The sequence below is a fragment of the Sparus aurata genome, chromosome 23 (genome assembly GCF_900880675.1).
Source record: "Sparus aurata chromosome 23, fSpaAur1.1, whole genome shotgun sequence".
Taxonomy (NCBI): Eukaryota; Metazoa; Chordata; class Actinopteri; order Spariformes; family Sparidae; genus Sparus; species Sparus aurata.
The window spans coordinates 169,643-186,678 of record NC_044209.1 but is presented as its reverse complement, the minus strand read 5'-3'; the positions used below and the strand labels follow the sequence as shown (position 1 = coordinate 186,678).

The window sequence follows — 17,036 nt, the reverse complement described above, 5'->3', positions numbered from 1 at the left end:
TCAGTTGAGGGGATGTAGGCACAAGTTCTTCAACATTATTTTTGTAGACACACTGTTAAGCCCGACAGACAGTCATTATCATTGCTTATACATTTTTCCTGATGTGTGTCCGAAGCACATATACAGTTTGGTTTCATTCTTGGACAGACACCTCTGACTACTCAATTTCACATTCACCTTCATCTAACGGTGGGAAATATGGACATAATCTTTTACTATGGTATATATCGTTTTATCACAATATCAATATTAATATCTTTATGTGGTGGAAATAGGATTGAACAGTATCCAAAAAAAGATAGACATATAGCAATAGAAATCAGGATTTTAGCAGTGATGGTGATTTTTTAATTTCATTGTTACTGACAGAAATTTAAAAAATGTAATGTTGATTAACTTAAATTGGTTGGTGCAGGGGTCTGTACTGTACAAACTGGAATGTTCCTTTTGTCTGGATGATGGGAAATATAAGCTGAGGTATCTCTGTAGCAACATAATAGTTGTAGTAAGGGAAGCAATCCAATTGCAAACCATTTATGGGTAAAACAACTGGATGGCCGTTACTATTGTTTGACTAACTGAATTAAGTAATACTTGGCAAGTCATTTGAAGAGCTGATTTCATCACATGGATGAAACAATCATGGAAATCCATTATTGCCAAAAAGCTAATTGATTTTCCCACACTGGCCAAACGTAACCAGAGAAAAGGTAGCTACCGCAGTAGGAACATCACTGCAAACTCTGATGGTTGACAAATGTCTGTCTTCTGCTGGTGTATTTCAGTGCATAACAGAAGCTTGAGTTGATATAAGATCTAAAAACTGCTGTGAATTGTCGGAAATTGACATGGGCCTTGCTTGGCAGTTGTCCCCCCATGACCCCCCTCCCCCTGATTCTAGGGGAGGCTTTGAAAATGAAAATGCTGTGAGCTATACAAGTGCAAATCAGGGTAGCAGGGGGAGTTTTACCCCAGGTGACATTTTTCTAAAATGTATTAACTTCATTTTAGGAAGGGGTTAGTATAAATAAATCCGCCTCAGTATAGCCTCATTATAGACTTAAATTTTAGCTTGAATTGATTTATTTATTGGAAGTATGCTACATAAATTGCTAAGGTGTATGTCATTAGCAATGGCCAATGTTATGTAACAAAGGTACACAAAATTATTTATTTATTTATTTATTTTTTCTCTCCTGGGAACAAGTTAAAGATAAAACGCCAGTTCTTAAGAAGTTAAAATTTGCATGAAATATTTTGAGACAAATAAGATATTAAATGTATGAATAATTTCTGTTTAAAATGTGTGACTTTAAAATTTTATTTCATGAGTTCTGAATGTTTTAAAAGAAGTTGAAAAGTAATTCTTATTATGTGTGAGAGTTCATGACCTTTAACACTTCTACACTTTTTACACGCTGGAGCGTGAGTGACGAGGAAGAAGGACTGAGCTGTTGTCGGACGACACGCTCTGAGTGTGTGAGTTGGACTCTCCATCGCAGTCGAAGTGTTTGTGTTTTATTGGACACGAAGCAAGTTCGGCTAAGCTAGCTATCAGGAGCTAAGCTAGCTAGCAGGAGCTAGGCTAGTGGCACGGTCATTGTCGAGAGGAGGCCTGAGCTGAAGGGAGCAGCTTTGCCGGGTCGCCACGGAGGGTGCTTTGCTGCCGCAGAGGCACACGGAGGTTTATCTTGCAAGCATTTTCTTTTCACAGACTAACCTCGCCTCACAACGAGGCCCCGACCCCCTATTAGCTCGGAGCTATGTCTGCAAGTCCAGATTTACATGATGCTGATAGTGATGCCATTGTGTGTAAGTAACTTTTACTGTTTTCTCCTTCCTTGTTTAATTTTACTGTGACTTACGTTTTTTTAGTCATACCACTCTCATTTAATTGTTTTCCAGCTGCCTGTAAGACATTATGTGACAGTACGCAGGAGCTTCAGGTACAAACAACCAGATCTTGCATCGCAGGTGGAAGCTGCGAAGAGTTTAGTTCGAGAAAAAGGAAAAGGGTAGGAGGGTAAGACTTATTAGATTAGATCCGTTTCTGGTCAATGTGACTATTTTTCAGGTGGATTAATAGATGTGTTGTGTTCATACGCAGTGCATCACGCAGTACTGATTGTCTTTATTGATTGTTTTTACAGCTGCTGTAGCGAGACAGAGTGCTAGCTGAGGATGAGGCGGACCTTTGGAAGTGCGTCATCATAAACCTGATGTCTGAGGAGGAAGACGGCACAAGATGGTAGGGTGTCTGGATGGATTATGCGACCTCCGTCCTTTCGCAGCCAGGAGCTCACCGAGCTCTGTGCCACGCTGCAGTCGAGATTAGAAGCGATTCCAAAGTACAGGGCAATGAACCACAGATGTCTGCAAAATGGACCGAATTCAGACAGAATGCCACCAGTTACCTGCAGCTCCGAGGCGGCAGACATACACTTCACGGTGCTGTAAGATTTTGGGCTTCTCGTGAGCTTCCCATTTGCTGTGTGGGCAGATCTCCTACGCTTTCTACATAGTCGTTCATTATTTTATTATTGGAGTTTACATTTATAATGACCCAGGGTGACTAATAGTGACAGATCTGCCAACCAATCACCAGTGATTTTTCTTGTTTGAAAGTAGTGGTTTCATCCAATACTGAGTGAAGAAATTCAAGCCAGGCCAGACATTCTCCGGCCATTAGCACCTCCACGAGCTCCATATATGTCATGGTTAGTTTCCGTCAATATGCGGCACTGACGAACGCGACGTTCACAGGCTGTAAATTGTCATTAACTGCAAAAAATTAGGGAGATTTCCGGGCGTCCCACTTTTCATGCAGTGTTACAGTGTCTCCTGTGTTCTTCCCTCTGTGCATGTTTGTCTCCCTCTGTCTGTCAGTATTGTTCCCTCCATGCTTTCTCCTCTCTAATTCCCTCATTTTCTCACCTGTCCTCCCTCCTCTCTCCCCACCTGTTCCTCATTCAGTGTGTTTGTGTATTTACGCCTTGGTTTCCCATGTACCCTTTGTCAGTTTGTTGCTTCTGTTCCTGTTGATGTTCATGTGATTTCTCCTTCGAGTTCCTAGTGTTTCGTCTCCAGTTTTTTGGTATGTAATAAACGTAATAAACCACAAACGTAATAAAAAGCTGCAGCATTTAATATAATAAACCCACAAATGTAATACATTTTCTGCAAATGTAATAGCCGCTGCCTACTACAAACGTAACATGCGATTTCCCACAAATGTAATAACTATTATGTTTGCAGGGATTTATTAAGTGTGGGTACATGAAAATCTTTATTGTAATAACTTCCCACAAATGCAATAATACAATGAATAATGGTTGCTGTGGCTGTTGTCTGTTTGTTTGCCTATACACCTACTAATACTACTGACCGTGGGTGCAAAATCCAGCTGCTGACTCTCCGCTAACCTTTTTTTCAAGGTGAATTAATTACATCTCTCTTATCTAATTTTCAGCATGTTGAATGGCAATGACTCGAGATCAGTATCAGGGCCAAAAGTAACTTTAATGTGACATCCTGACTGTGTGTGGTATATTACAGAACCCTTCTGCAAATTGTTTCACTTTGATGGTCTTCCCAATAAGTCACGTAACATTCAAAGGCACAAAAGTGCAAAATAATAACAGAAACGGAATTCAGCTCTGCACAGTTGTTGTGCCAATCTTATAAGTTTTAAAGGAGGCGTATTATGCAAATTTTCAGGTTCATAATTTTATTTCGGAATTACTACTAGAACAGGTTTGCATGCTTTAATGCTCAAATAATGTTCAGTACTGCAGCACTGTATTCCCCATCTGTCCGAGACACTCTCTTTTAGCTCTTGTCTCTTTGAGGCCCCTCTCCTGAATACTCAGTCTGTTCTGATTTGTCATCTCACACACTCTACAATCTCTCCAGCTACACTTAACATATCTCTGGTCGGCTCTGTTGCGTCTTTCAGTTTCCAGTTAGGTTCATTTCTACTTCTACAGGCATAAAGTGTGTAAATGTTTTAGATGGTGATGTAATGTGATGTCAAGCAGTCACAGCAAAGGTGAGACCACTGACAAGGCATATCAGGCACTTCAGGAGCAGTGTTTTCGGAGGAAGAAGGGAACTTCTTGGCGCAGACTTTGCTTTGATTAAACGCATAATAGGTCTCCTTTAAGTTACACAACACACAAAACATTCAAGGCAAGTATTTTCTTATCCTGTCTCTGATATATGTGAGGATGTGACATAATATTTAAATAAAGATAAAAACATGCTGTATCAGAGGACTCTGGAACAAATCAATTAATAACCAGCTTTCCACTGGCAGTCCCAAACACAAACACATATACACAGAAATTAAGACATCCACACAACAATCTACCACCACATTTTTCACACACTCACACTCAGGTCAAATGTGGTAAATATACCCTCACATTCCCAGACAAACTGTGACTGTGAGAGTGAATGTGTAGGGGCGTCACTCTGTGTGTGTATGTGTGTCCAACAGACAGAAAAGAGAGGTCATTCAGTGCGGGAAGTAATGACTGGGCAGCTGACACAGGAAAGAAATAGGCAGATAGAAGGAGAAATGAAGAGGGGTAGAGATGTAGGTCACTTCCCAATTGTCAGTGAGTCATTGCTTTGGATCACTCCCAAACACACACACACACACATGCGCACACACACACGCGCGCACACACACACACACACACACACAGTGAGCCACTATCCCCGAGCCACTGCTCACATGCCGCTGGAGCACAGGCTGAATGTGTGTGCTGGCTTGTGTTTGTGAACGGCCTTTGACCTTTGAACCTGTTTGACGCTCTTCACACACACACACACTGAGGGCAAAACTTATGAGCATTCCCCTCTCGCTTCTATATGTCCCTCTTTATGTTTCTCACCAGCTGACCAGAGTCCACTTTGTGCAAACAAGTTCATCACCATGTCATCACCCTTGGGATACTATCTGATTCTGAGGCTGACTGTGTCTAGCATGTGACACTGGAGTGGGGCAGCACTCCTGTCTCCTGTGTTTGTGTGTTTATGTGTGTGAGTCTGGTGATAGACGGTCGACCTGTCCTTGTTGTACCATACCTCTGTCAATGCATGCTGGGATTGACATTAGTCCCCATGATGCTGTATATGTTTACCAGACAGAAAATGGCTTGATGGAAAATATCTCTGTCTTACATCACAGCTTACTATGGAACCTCAATATTTGTACGGTCTAAATTGAATGCCTGCTGTTGTTACTTCCGCCGAGAAGGGTATGTTTTTCAATGTGTCTGTTTGTTGGTTGGTTGGTGGGTTTATCAGCAGGATTACACAGAACAGTGTTTCCCCTAGAATTTTTTTCAGGCCCAGTGGTACCCACCAAAAAAACCCTAAACAGACGAGACGCGAAATACAGCAATAACAAACATTTACATTAAAAATCATTGTAGGCCTATATTGCTGAATGATATCACTTAAATGAAATCATTAGGCTTAATCTAACCTTTAATCAAAGTTGCATGGGCCTGAAAGGCTGCAGCGTGGTGGTCTGAACCCATATGAGCATCAAGCACATCTTTTCTGTACATTGCAGAAGGGATCTCAATGAAAACCCTCTGGGATGGTCCTCTTTTAACGGGCTGCTTATGCTGACGGCAAAAGCGACAAAACATCCCTACACATAATTGAGAGTCTATCAGTTATAAATATTTTTTTTAACAAACACATACGTTTTTTATTCATTTTATTAAAACAGAGTTACATACTGTTGACAATGCCTGGGAAAACTAGCCTATTGTCTGTGTTATTTTCATCATTATCGCTTACCAAAAAAAAAAAAAGAGAGAGAAGCTCCTAAATCAGAATAAAAATGTAAGCTAAACAACAAATTGTAAACTCACCATGGGGAGTGTGGTACAACCAAGGGCTGTAGTTATGGTTATTAAGCCATTCGGGATCCCAGCCAGATGTTCTGTGTTTAGTTGTATTTTTTTTTGCTGGGTCAACGTTACCCGGGCCCGCGGTCACCCTTCGGACGGGGGTCAGCAGTCGGACCGGCGTCACCCGTCGGACAAGGTTGGCAGTCGGTCCGGGGCCCGCGGTCACCCGCCGGACAGGGGTCGGCAGTCGGACCGGTGTCAGGGGCAGGGGGGGCAGGGGCAGTAACTCACCTGCACCTGTCATTTTTTCTGGAGTTTCCTCTGTTACTCTCCCTTCATCTATTTTCCTTGGCTCCGGAGTCTGGCAGAAGAATTTCTTTATATTAAGTTGTCACCCGCGATATTTTTTCTTTTCTTCAGCGGCGCCATAGTTGGTTAGCTAACAAACCTTAAACATCCCAGAATATATGCCCACGCTCTCAGCAGCGGTACTCGCATCGTTACTAGGCAACGAAGCAGGTTGACTCGCGTTGCGCTGCACAAAGGCGCTCCTAATGTAAATGATTATTGATTTATGATAGGTGGCTTATTTTTGGCGTATTGTTTTTTTTTCTGTACAATGGTAGGGGAAACACTGCAGAAACTACGGAATGAATTTACAAGAAATTTGGATGGGGGCTGGTTTGAGCCCAGAATAGAACCCATTAACTTTTGAGGCAAATCCGAATAAAGGGACGGATCCAGAATTGTTTTCCCGCATTCATTAACTGCGCAGGAATTAAGGCATGAAACTTGGTAAAAAAAAAAAAACAGCCATACTTAACTGGCTTGTATCTATAAGTGAGTACAATTTGATGTGGATCCTGTTTCTGGTGAGCTTAAATTATGGTTAAGCAATTACAGATGGCTGACACAGAGCTATCGAGTTTGATATCAGAATGGGCTTCATTGAATAAAAGGAGACTGTTTGCTCCTAATCTGATCATAATTTTGCCACTTTTAAGCTTTATTTATCTATAAGTTATTGTACGCCTGCTTGTGATTAGATAACATTTAAGACTTGAGCAGCCTAGCTTCTTTCATCATATTATAAACAAAGGATTTTGTTTACATTTACATTTCACATAGCATAATGAAACAAAATGTATGATTTCAAAGATTCAAACTTTGTATTGGTGAATAAACTAACTGTGCCACTGTCAAAAAAAAAAAATCACCTCAGTATTCGATCATGAAGATGATGACCATAGAAGTAAACAACTATTTTATTTATTTAAATTTTCTAGACAAGTGTATCAGGATGATATGATAGCGCTGTACCCGACTCAGGATTTTATCAGTCAAATCAAATTATGCTGCTCAATCAAAAGATTCAACTATTCATAATTTTTTCAGTTTAGCGCCACACTAAACAGTACGTTTTACAAGGTTTCTGCAGGTTTGAACAGGTAAAATCTAAGACCTTTTAAGACCATTTTGAACTAAATTTAAGACCTAAACGAATTACGAAAAAGTAAGGAAAAGTGCGATCCCAGAATTACTTTAAAAAATAACCAACTTTTTACATCTGTTGCCAAAATGTTAAGCAACGGTGCTCAAAATCCATAGCACCTCCGCTTCCAACGTAGGAGTTGAGCCGAAGATGGCTTGAATGTCGGTTGAATGCGAGACGGCAGAGGCAGCAAAGAGTTCAGGTCGAGCAGAACTGGATGAACTTGGACTGGGAACTGGTGACAAAGGCGTACAAAAGTCTGTGATCATGTGACTTCGCTGGAGTCTTTTAGAAGCTAACTGGTATTTTTACGATTTTGTGTGTGACACCAGCTCTTTCATACCAAGTGTGCCCAAGTTGAGGGTCCTGTTGCAGAGCGCACTGTGCTTCAAATTCATTATTAGGTAATGAATTCTGGTTGTTCAATCCAACACTTTAAATTTACACTTTCCCATAGTTGTAGCAGATTCCGCTGTCAAAGTCTTTCCGGAACTGGTGAAGTGTGCGGTGATAAATTACAACCAGGTTGTTGGCAAAATGCCACTTACTTTCCACAGAACTAACTGTGAACATCACCAGCACATTTCCCAAAAACAAAACTAAACAAAACAAAAGATGGTGATGTAAGCGGTAAATGAACGAACATATTTAAGACCTAACTACATGTAATTTAAGACCTATATGCAAAATATTTATGTATATATATGAACATCATCAGGGACGCCTCCCACCCTCTCGACACATTCTTTGAACTGCTCCCATCAGGAAAACGGTTCCGGAGTCATACAGGTGGAACTAACAGACTTATCAACAGCTTCCTTCCACAAGCTGTTAGATTGATGAACTGCTGATCTGGAGCATGTGCACAGATGCACTTCATGAGCCCTTAGTCATAATTTTAGTTTTAAATTATTATATTCATATATTGTGTGTTATTTATTATCTTCTGTTAATGATCCTGGAGAAACATAATCTCATTTTTCTTGTGCTGCTTTGTTGGTACAACAAAATGACAATAAAGCTTTGTTTGATTGATTGATTGATTGTATTGAAGACTTTTTAAGGCCTAAAATTGAGATTGTCAAATTTTAGACTTTTTAAAGGTCCCATATTATTCTGTTTTTCATCAATTTCACACAGCTGTTAGAGGTCCAACAACTCTGTATTCGATATGTATTGCCCCAAACACATCCGTGGTCCTGAACTCCAGCTGTCTAAAAGTCGCTCTGCTGAGGTCTGTTCACAGCAGTCTGTTTCTGTGCCTGCACCTTTAACCTGTTCACACCCACCTATTTTCAGTAACTTCACCTATTTAGCATACCCAAATGGAAAAGCCGATAACACAAGAACTACAAGTCCGAGATGGATGTATGATACGCCATTTGAAAGCTGACAACCTCTAGTTTCTGTGAATGTGTTTATTTAGCATGTACCATACACACAACCAAAATGACATCAGTTCAAACATGGCTCTAAAACATTTTTTTTGTCTTCGAAAATAATAGGTCATATTTGAATAACAATAACTAGGATGTGCTTTATGTAAGGCATATGGCAATATAGCACATACCTTCCTCATCTTGTCAACTACACCTGGGTGAAATTTTAGACTTCTAGGCCAACCCTTATGGGAGTTATGGAGGTTTTAGTTTGTGGTGTCACTGGCATTCACGAACCTCTCCAAAACGTCTCCAAATGGCCAAATTGTGCCAAATGCTTTTACTCACTTCTGTGACACTGGAAACATTACTGAAGCATTCTGGTGACTATAAAACCTTTCTCCATGATTCAAAACATAATTTATTCACACATTCATTTGATGGGTGGTTGGAGGGGTTTCCACACGCTTCTAGGTGGCCATATTGAGATATTGTCATGTGACAAGACACTACAGAATAGTTACCGTTATACAAAAATGACAGACTATACTGAACTGAATTTCAAACAAGGATTGCATTATCTATCAATACACTATTACTGTATGTATAACTGTGCCAATATCAACAAAATATTAGTGTTTGCCATCAAAGTCCCAAGCACTGCGTCGGTGAAAAACAGTCTGAAAAACTGCAGTGGACTGGTTGCCACTCTGGTCTCCTGCTGTGGTCCGGGCTGTCTCACCGGCATGAAGGCAACTTGAGCAGGCTCAACGTCGTCATCCCCCAAATCATGCCACTGTTGTTCCTCCGTGTGGGAGCTATGTGCTCTGGAGGATCCTCCTCTTCTGCCCCTCCCCCGGGCACGTCTGGCAGCACGGGAACGTCCAGCAGTTGGTGTAGAAGCTGCAGCGTCCCCTGAGCCAGAGGGGGCAGTGAAAGATGCAGCGGGGGGGGGGGTAGCACTGGTGGATGCAGAGGATTGTTGCCGCTTCTGCCGACCACCTTCAGCAGGAGATGGGGTTTGGCGTCTGAGTGTCCTACTTTGAGGCTCCCAATCCACGTCACTGTCAGACTGTGACCTACAAAACACAATGCAATGCACAAATGTTACCAAATATAATGAAAAAATATATAAATGCATTTCAATGGGGTGTTATTTACATAGGAAACAAATAAACACGGAAATGATATTATATATTACACAAAAACATCAGGGAAATAACTGTACATAAACAGAATAATTGAATTGGGGGAATATTCCCAGTGTCTGGTCAGTAAAAAAGATCTAGTTCAATTTGTTTACAAGCTTGAAAAAAAAAATCTAAATAAAAGGGCTGAAAATGAATTACATTCATTTTGAGCCTCGTCGCACCGTCTGTACAGGGTGGGGGGGGGAGAGCGACACGGACGGACGCACGCTCATCGCCGTCAGCGGGGGGACGGACGCTCAAATTTCACTCATGGCTAAATAAATAAATAAAACATGATCAAAGATAACGTTACTCACCGATCTAAGATGTCGTCAAGTCCCTGAGCGAACATCTCCTCTCTCTCAGAGTCATACTCACTGTCTTGACTCTCATCAGATGATGCTATAGTCCATTCCTGGTCATCTTCTCGGATATATTTGGATTTCTTCCTGGCTTTCGCCATTGTAAACTCTGAAAATGCCTACGAAGAAATGTAAATGTTTGCTGCGTCTCTTCACCATGCGTCTGCTGCGTAAAGTCCGCCCAAAGTCGCCAGACGCACGGAAACCCCTCGGCTCATAAATACCTGACCTGGGCACGCCTGCCCTCATTAGAAAGGTAAAATAATTGGCTAGAAGCCTGAGTTATTGACATGTCGATAGCCAATACGCTATTCCTATACTAAGGCAGCGAAAAACAGTAAACAAAGTCTATTGGTCCTTCAAACAGGCAGCGCTCGATCTACTTCAGGGGCTCTGCTGGGGTGAAAACTGAACAGAAAAAGATGGGGACACTTTTATTTTGTAGCCAGCAAAGTGATGAAAACAAGCATACCCAACATCACCATACAGGAACTAGAAAACATTTCGGTGCGGCCGGTAAAGTATGGACTTTATTTGCCGGACAAACTTGGCAGACGGTAAACAAATGGACTTTACAGGACGATATTCACAAGCTGGAATAATTTTATGAAAAATCATTTTGATGCTTTTGATCAGTGGATTCTTACGGACAACTGGAATATAGATAATTGAGGAATGGACACATATTACGGCTTTATGGCCGCTTCAAAGGTAGGGAGACGCCGTGTGTTTCTTGTGTCTCACGTTTACCATGCTAGTGAATATCAATGATTTATGGTTTGGTGCTCATGATTTCTGCAAAATCAACTGGATGAATGAATTGCGGAGATTCTCCCCTTTCTAACGACGTATAGTATGTCCATATTGATGAAAGTTGAAGCGGGATACGTCACTGCGCAGTGTAGACATACAGTCATTTATCTGAAATCGCCCGTCGGCGGGCGGGTGGGTGCGGAGAGGTTAAATGCTAATGAGCTCCGTCTGTCAACGCCTACTTGGGGAGCCTTGCCTGCTACGTCACTCTCAGGGAGAGGAAGCCCCTATGCTAACGGTAGCATGCGCTAATGTTTACGGTGGATGTAACACTATGGCTCGCAGAGATTTTTTCGTTCACCCGAATCAGTTTGACCGAGAATCGGACCCAGAAGGAGAGGCTCCGGAAGAAGTACAGACTCTGTAGCTGCAGCAGGACGTTTCAGAATGGGTAGTGTGGCTGAATAATGTTGGTTTGTTTGTATGTGTTGTTACAGTTACTACCATGTAGCTAACGGCTAACAACTAGTAAAAGCTGTGTTTGTCTCCAACACAGTCTCCAAACTCTTGGACACTGTTCACATCGTCTTTGTCTCCAGTCTGCGAATGTGTCCAGACTTTTTACTGTGACAACCAAGCTCCATCATAATATTATTAACATTAAACTCGCTTCAAACGCCATTGCATAGCGGACCAAAGTGGAGCTAACTAGTTAGCCAATTTTCAGCTGACTTCAACGTACTCGTCGGCAACTGTAAATACTATCAAACCGCGGTAACACTTATCAGTGGCTCGGGTGCAGTTGCTGGGTCCGGTATGGTTTTACCAGGATCAGTGTCGAGGCAAAGCCAGCTTTGTATTGACCCTCGTTACTGAAGCAGTCCGATGTGAAGTGGTTAGCATACACATACAAGCTAACACGAACCGCAGCCGGCAGGTTGTCCTTAAAAATGAAACACAACCACTGTCTCTTCTGTTGTTCTGTAGCTGGGACAGAATATAGGCAATTATGTTGATTATTACAACCAACAACAGGGCAATTGCGTGTCTAGCTCCGAGCGACAACGTTGCGAAACACTGCTGTCTCTCCGCTGGACACACCGAACTTCACCTCGGGGATGAACGCCCCCCTCTCTGATATCTCTGAGGTTGGCCTATGATAATGACTCCTTTTGTTATGTAACGAAAGGAGCTGAATCTGAACAGCCTATAGGAGCGCCGTTTTACCAGTGGGTGGGCTGCAGAGACCATGCAGGAATCACTTGTTTTCCTCATTCTGGGAGTTGGCAGGCTCAGGGAGGACCAGCTTATATATGTAGAGAGCAGAGAAAACATGTTTTTTATGATATGGGACCTTTAAGACTTTTTAGGACCTGGCAGAAACCCTGTTTTATCTGCTGCAGACTATTCATTTACTGCCATTAATGAGCAGCAAAAAGAATTACATTCAAGAAGCTGGAAACAGCAAATGTTTGACAATTTAGCTTGAAAAATGATGTAAAACAAAGACAGCACTCCTGATTTCTTCAGTGATGTGCTCTCTCAAAACTGAGAGCATGTAGCCAAAGAGTTCTTTCTATACTGTCTCAAATATTCCTTCAAAAACAGTAACACTCTGCAGATGTTCTTGTACTGCTGAATCTAGTGATGCTACAACATCCATCAGTCCTGTGAAAACCCCCTGATCTGAGCAGACACTTTCATCATGGCCACACAGGGCTAGCTCAAACGCATCACAGAACTCTAGAGTCTATCAGTTTAGACAAGATTTGCATGTTTTTGTAAACCACCTCGTTGTCTTCAGATCCCTGTCCTGTAGCCTTTATCAAGCTGATCAGCAATATTCATCAACCAAACATTACAAGACACATAACATTAGCCTGTTCATGCCTTTTCACTTTTTCTGCAGTTTACTTGAAGTCGGTCCTACCTGACTGGGTCCATGCTAGTTCGGTTCCTGCTGTTTGAGAAAGGAGGCAGGGTAAACAAAATAAAACGCCACAACTAGCCACAACTTCTAAGCAAACCAGCCTCATGAAAAAGACGATCATACTGTCTTCCTCTGTCTTGTGCTTGTTTTATCACAATGTATGGCTGGTCGAGTCCACGCTCTTTCACTCAAAGCTTTTTCTGCACTGTTCTCCTCTCTCAGCAACTTAACTGAATTTTCTTTTTCCATTCAAATCTATTGGCCACAAGTCACTCTGTGTGTTACAAGGCTCCTCCAACTCTCTACGAACTTCTACGTCAACTCCTTCGTCAATTCCTTTTCGCACTGCTAATCACAGCCTTGGGGTGGTGACAGTCAGCACCCAGCAAGCTGCCATCTCTTGTATAACAGCAGGCAACGTGCGCATGTGCAGCTTATAATAAGGAGCTATGGCCAAAGATGTCTGCGGTTAGAGCCAGAAATACGTCACCTCTCAGTAAAATTATACAACGTAGAACATTTTTAATCTTCATTTTCATAGCAAATTAAACATGTTATTCACTTTCTGTATGATATTTAGATTGCTTATTCAAAAATATACAGTCTTATTCTTATAAATTGCAGCTCACTTATCAGCTAACCACCATCACATGTTGTGAGTTGCATTTCTTTTTTTTACTTATGCAGCAGCAAATATAAAAGTATATTTTTGCTTCTCTTTATTTCTAATTCCTCACTGAGATGTTATTCCTGTGCATTTTTGTAAGGTTCTATGTTATATCATGTTTTTGTAATGTAGTCTACTTTGACTGACAAAAGCTGTCTCTGACTGACTCATCAACTTTCACAGGGCAGCTCTAGAGGTGCCAGTATTTTGTCTTCAGAATTGGGATTTCATGTGTAATGTAATTGAATGTAATTTAATTTCAATATATTTGAATACAATGACGATTATAACCATGTAACATCAAACACAAGTTCAACACTACAATTTAAGTCAGAAATGACTATTTTTATTGGGGACCCACTGAAATTATCACCTGTGGGTCAATATCACTGATTTTGGTAATATTTATAATGTACATAATACATAGTATCATATTTAATATTTCCCAAACTTTGAAATAATGCCCAACGTGGTACACTGTAAGGCAAACACGTAATGTAGTGTTAAATCAAGGAAATGAACACCAGACACTAAATGACTACCAAAATATAAATATTTTCCCTTTCTTCTAGTATTTGAAGTGTTAGTATTAGTATTAGTGACAGGAATCTTATTAGAATGTTGGTTTTTCACCTTATCCGCTTCTTTTGTCTAGTACAGTTAACAACCTTTATTATTATATTTCTGACTTGCCAAACAGGTGACACTGAAAAAACAGCCTGCAATGTGAACGCCATCATTATTGGTAGGATTGTCTTTTAGACTAACCAAACTAAAACCTCTTACTATCAGGATACAGGAAGGTGACATAATCATGTAAAACATCTACACATATGGGCTTTATCGATTATAAACAACACAATAAATATTATATAATACTGTTATTTATATTTGTAGTATTTTTGTGTGCAAGTATACCACCTAATTCCTAGTAAATTCAGTTAAAAGTAAGAAAAAAATTTATTGTAATACTTTGTAATAATATATCAGTACCATATAAACTCATAAATAACTGTGATGACACATTACCTCTGGAGTTGCAAATAAGATTGATTATGCTGTAGATGATCTTTTTAATAATCAAATAACTGGGCTATCAAGATGAAAAGAGTGACAAAGACACTAATCAAAATTGTGCTAAAGCCCAAGATGACATTTTCCATTGGCTTGTTTTGAGCAACCGACAGTCCAAAACCCAAGGACAACCCAGTATTATCACAGAGAGGCGGCAAACATTTAAATGAAAAATGATGGATGAATTACTTCATTATCAAAATAGCAGCAAAACAATTTTCCGCCAATTCTGTGATTAGTGAATGAACTAAATGGTTCATCTCTAAACTGTTCACACGTTAAAAGCCTGTGCAGTGAATGTTGGTGAGCTTTGAGCACACTGAGTGCCAATAGACCAAAGCTTTGAGTTGCGTAATACACAGCATAGACAAATAAAGACCTAGTGGAGAAGGCCATTATGTATTATTTATTTTCATAACTTTGCTACAAAGACGGGTTATCTTAACTTGAGTGCAGGATTTGTCAGATATCAGGGTTTTGTGGATCAGTGAACAACACGCAAAGAAAACTTGGTGTGTAAGTAAATATGCAAAATCATGAAAGCAAACGACATACAAATAGCATGAGCAAAGAGGAACAGCCACAACACGCCAAAACTAACAAGCAGCTTGCATACAGGCAGACATGAAGGCTAGTAAGATCCACTTTGTAGCAGTTTGCTCTGCTGATTTAGTTATCTTATGACAATTTTTAAACTATTTTCTAAATGAAAATTTTTACATTTAATGTATTTATTTATAATTAGTTGGAACCAGTGAAGTAATGCAGTCATTCCCCCAAGTTGATGACAAATATCAAAGCATGTAAAGCAAGGGCTTAAATTAAATGACACGGACTAACTGCAGACATTTCTTTACACGTCATTATTATGGGACTCACAGTGGCTGGATCCGCTCCAGTGCCTGCCGGTCACCAGGGATCCTCCGAACGGTCGCTGGAGCGTTCCTACACCGGACAGGAGTCCCTTCTCCGGCCCGAGCCCTGGGGGTCTGTGGTAGTAGTCCATGCTCAGAAAAGAGCCGGGACTGGAGCTGCTGGGGCTGGGGCTTAAACCCACAACATCCACGCTTTCGTACATCCCCGAAAGAAAGAAATCGCGTCTGATGTCTTCGTACCAAACAAAGAACAAAAAAGATGAAAGGGTCTTGGAGAGAAATCGGAGGAAGAGAAGGGAGGAGGGAGACTTCACATCTTCATAACAGACTGATGGGAGGAGGAGGAAGGGGAGGAGGAGGAGGAGGAGGAGAGAAAAAAGCGATAACCGGTCCCGGTGACCTTTCAGCCCTTGGAGGTACTCAGACAGTTCGTGTTTTCGGTCCGTTCAGACGACAGACGGTACGGTGTTGTCCAAATGCTACAAGTGCCACCGACTTACCCGGTAACAGCGGTGCTGCTGGAGTTGCAGCCCGAGTTACTTTGTGGCACCGACGAAGGAAAATAGGTCAACCACGGGAAAGACGCACTGTTACACTACACTATCAGCACCCGTACTAAGAGTTTATGACCTCAACATTTACAGCCACAGTCCCTCTGGGTTCACACAGGTCCGACGTCGCTGCCGTTAGTTTACTCGCTGTGTTTTTACAGTAACATAAATGTAGTAAATGTAATCATAATATCGCTGAGTCGACTATAGACTACGACTTGCTGTTACAGCAAGCACGGCTTGTCCTTAAATCCACGCATTAAGTTAACCGTTTCCGAAAAGTAAGAAGGTCCAGTCGGTGGAAAACGCGCTGCTCCGGCTCACCGAGTCCAGGCGTTCACGACATCACGCCCCCCCGCGACACATTAACGCCGAATGTGCGCTGTCATATTTGACGTTGAACTTGCCGCTGTATGTCCGACTGGCAGAATATCCAAGAGTCAGAGGGAGGTCGAGATTGCCCGAATGGAATTGGAATGTGTGCCTCTTGCTGCCGGTTGGTGAGGTCCAGCAGCAGTACAAGGCAGCGGTGTCCTGTGGTAACCTCTACTCTGTACCCGACGGCCTCTCTCTCTCTCTCTCTCTCTCTCTCCGTTTCCCTCTCTCTCTCGCTCCTTCCCCCTCCCCATGGATTAATGACAGACACCAGCTGAACATGAGCTCCACCTACCTGCCCTATGCGAGCTCTCAAAAAATGCTTCATTGCCACTTTCAGAAATGTGGCTACCGACTACACTGCACAGCCACACATGTTGTTTAGGGTAGATGGGTTTCTTGTTAGGCTTTTTGCTTCCACTTCATTGTGTGGGTCTTTTTTGTGCAGGGACATATAGCTAATGTGGTTAATTTCAGAATGTGCAATTGTGACAGCACCACTGCCAGTAAGTTTGAAA

The 17,036-nt window shown here is 41.6% G+C and overlaps 1 protein-coding gene across 1 annotated transcript in view; it reads right to left on the bottom strand.

Annotated features, from left to right (window-relative positions):
* The window catches only part of LOC115575587 (retinoic acid receptor alpha-B-like), a 64,512-nt gene extending 47,768 nt beyond the window's left edge, over positions 1 to 16,744 (bottom strand). The window contains exon 1 of the mRNA XM_030407782.1: positions 15,597 to 16,744. Within this exon, the coding sequence (XP_030263642.1) occupies positions 15,597 to 15,795 (199 nt within the window). The 5' untranslated portion in view covers positions 15,796 to 16,744. The remainder of the gene's footprint in view (positions 1 to 15,596) is intronic.
* Between the last annotated feature and the right edge of the window lie 292 nt (positions 16,745 to 17,036).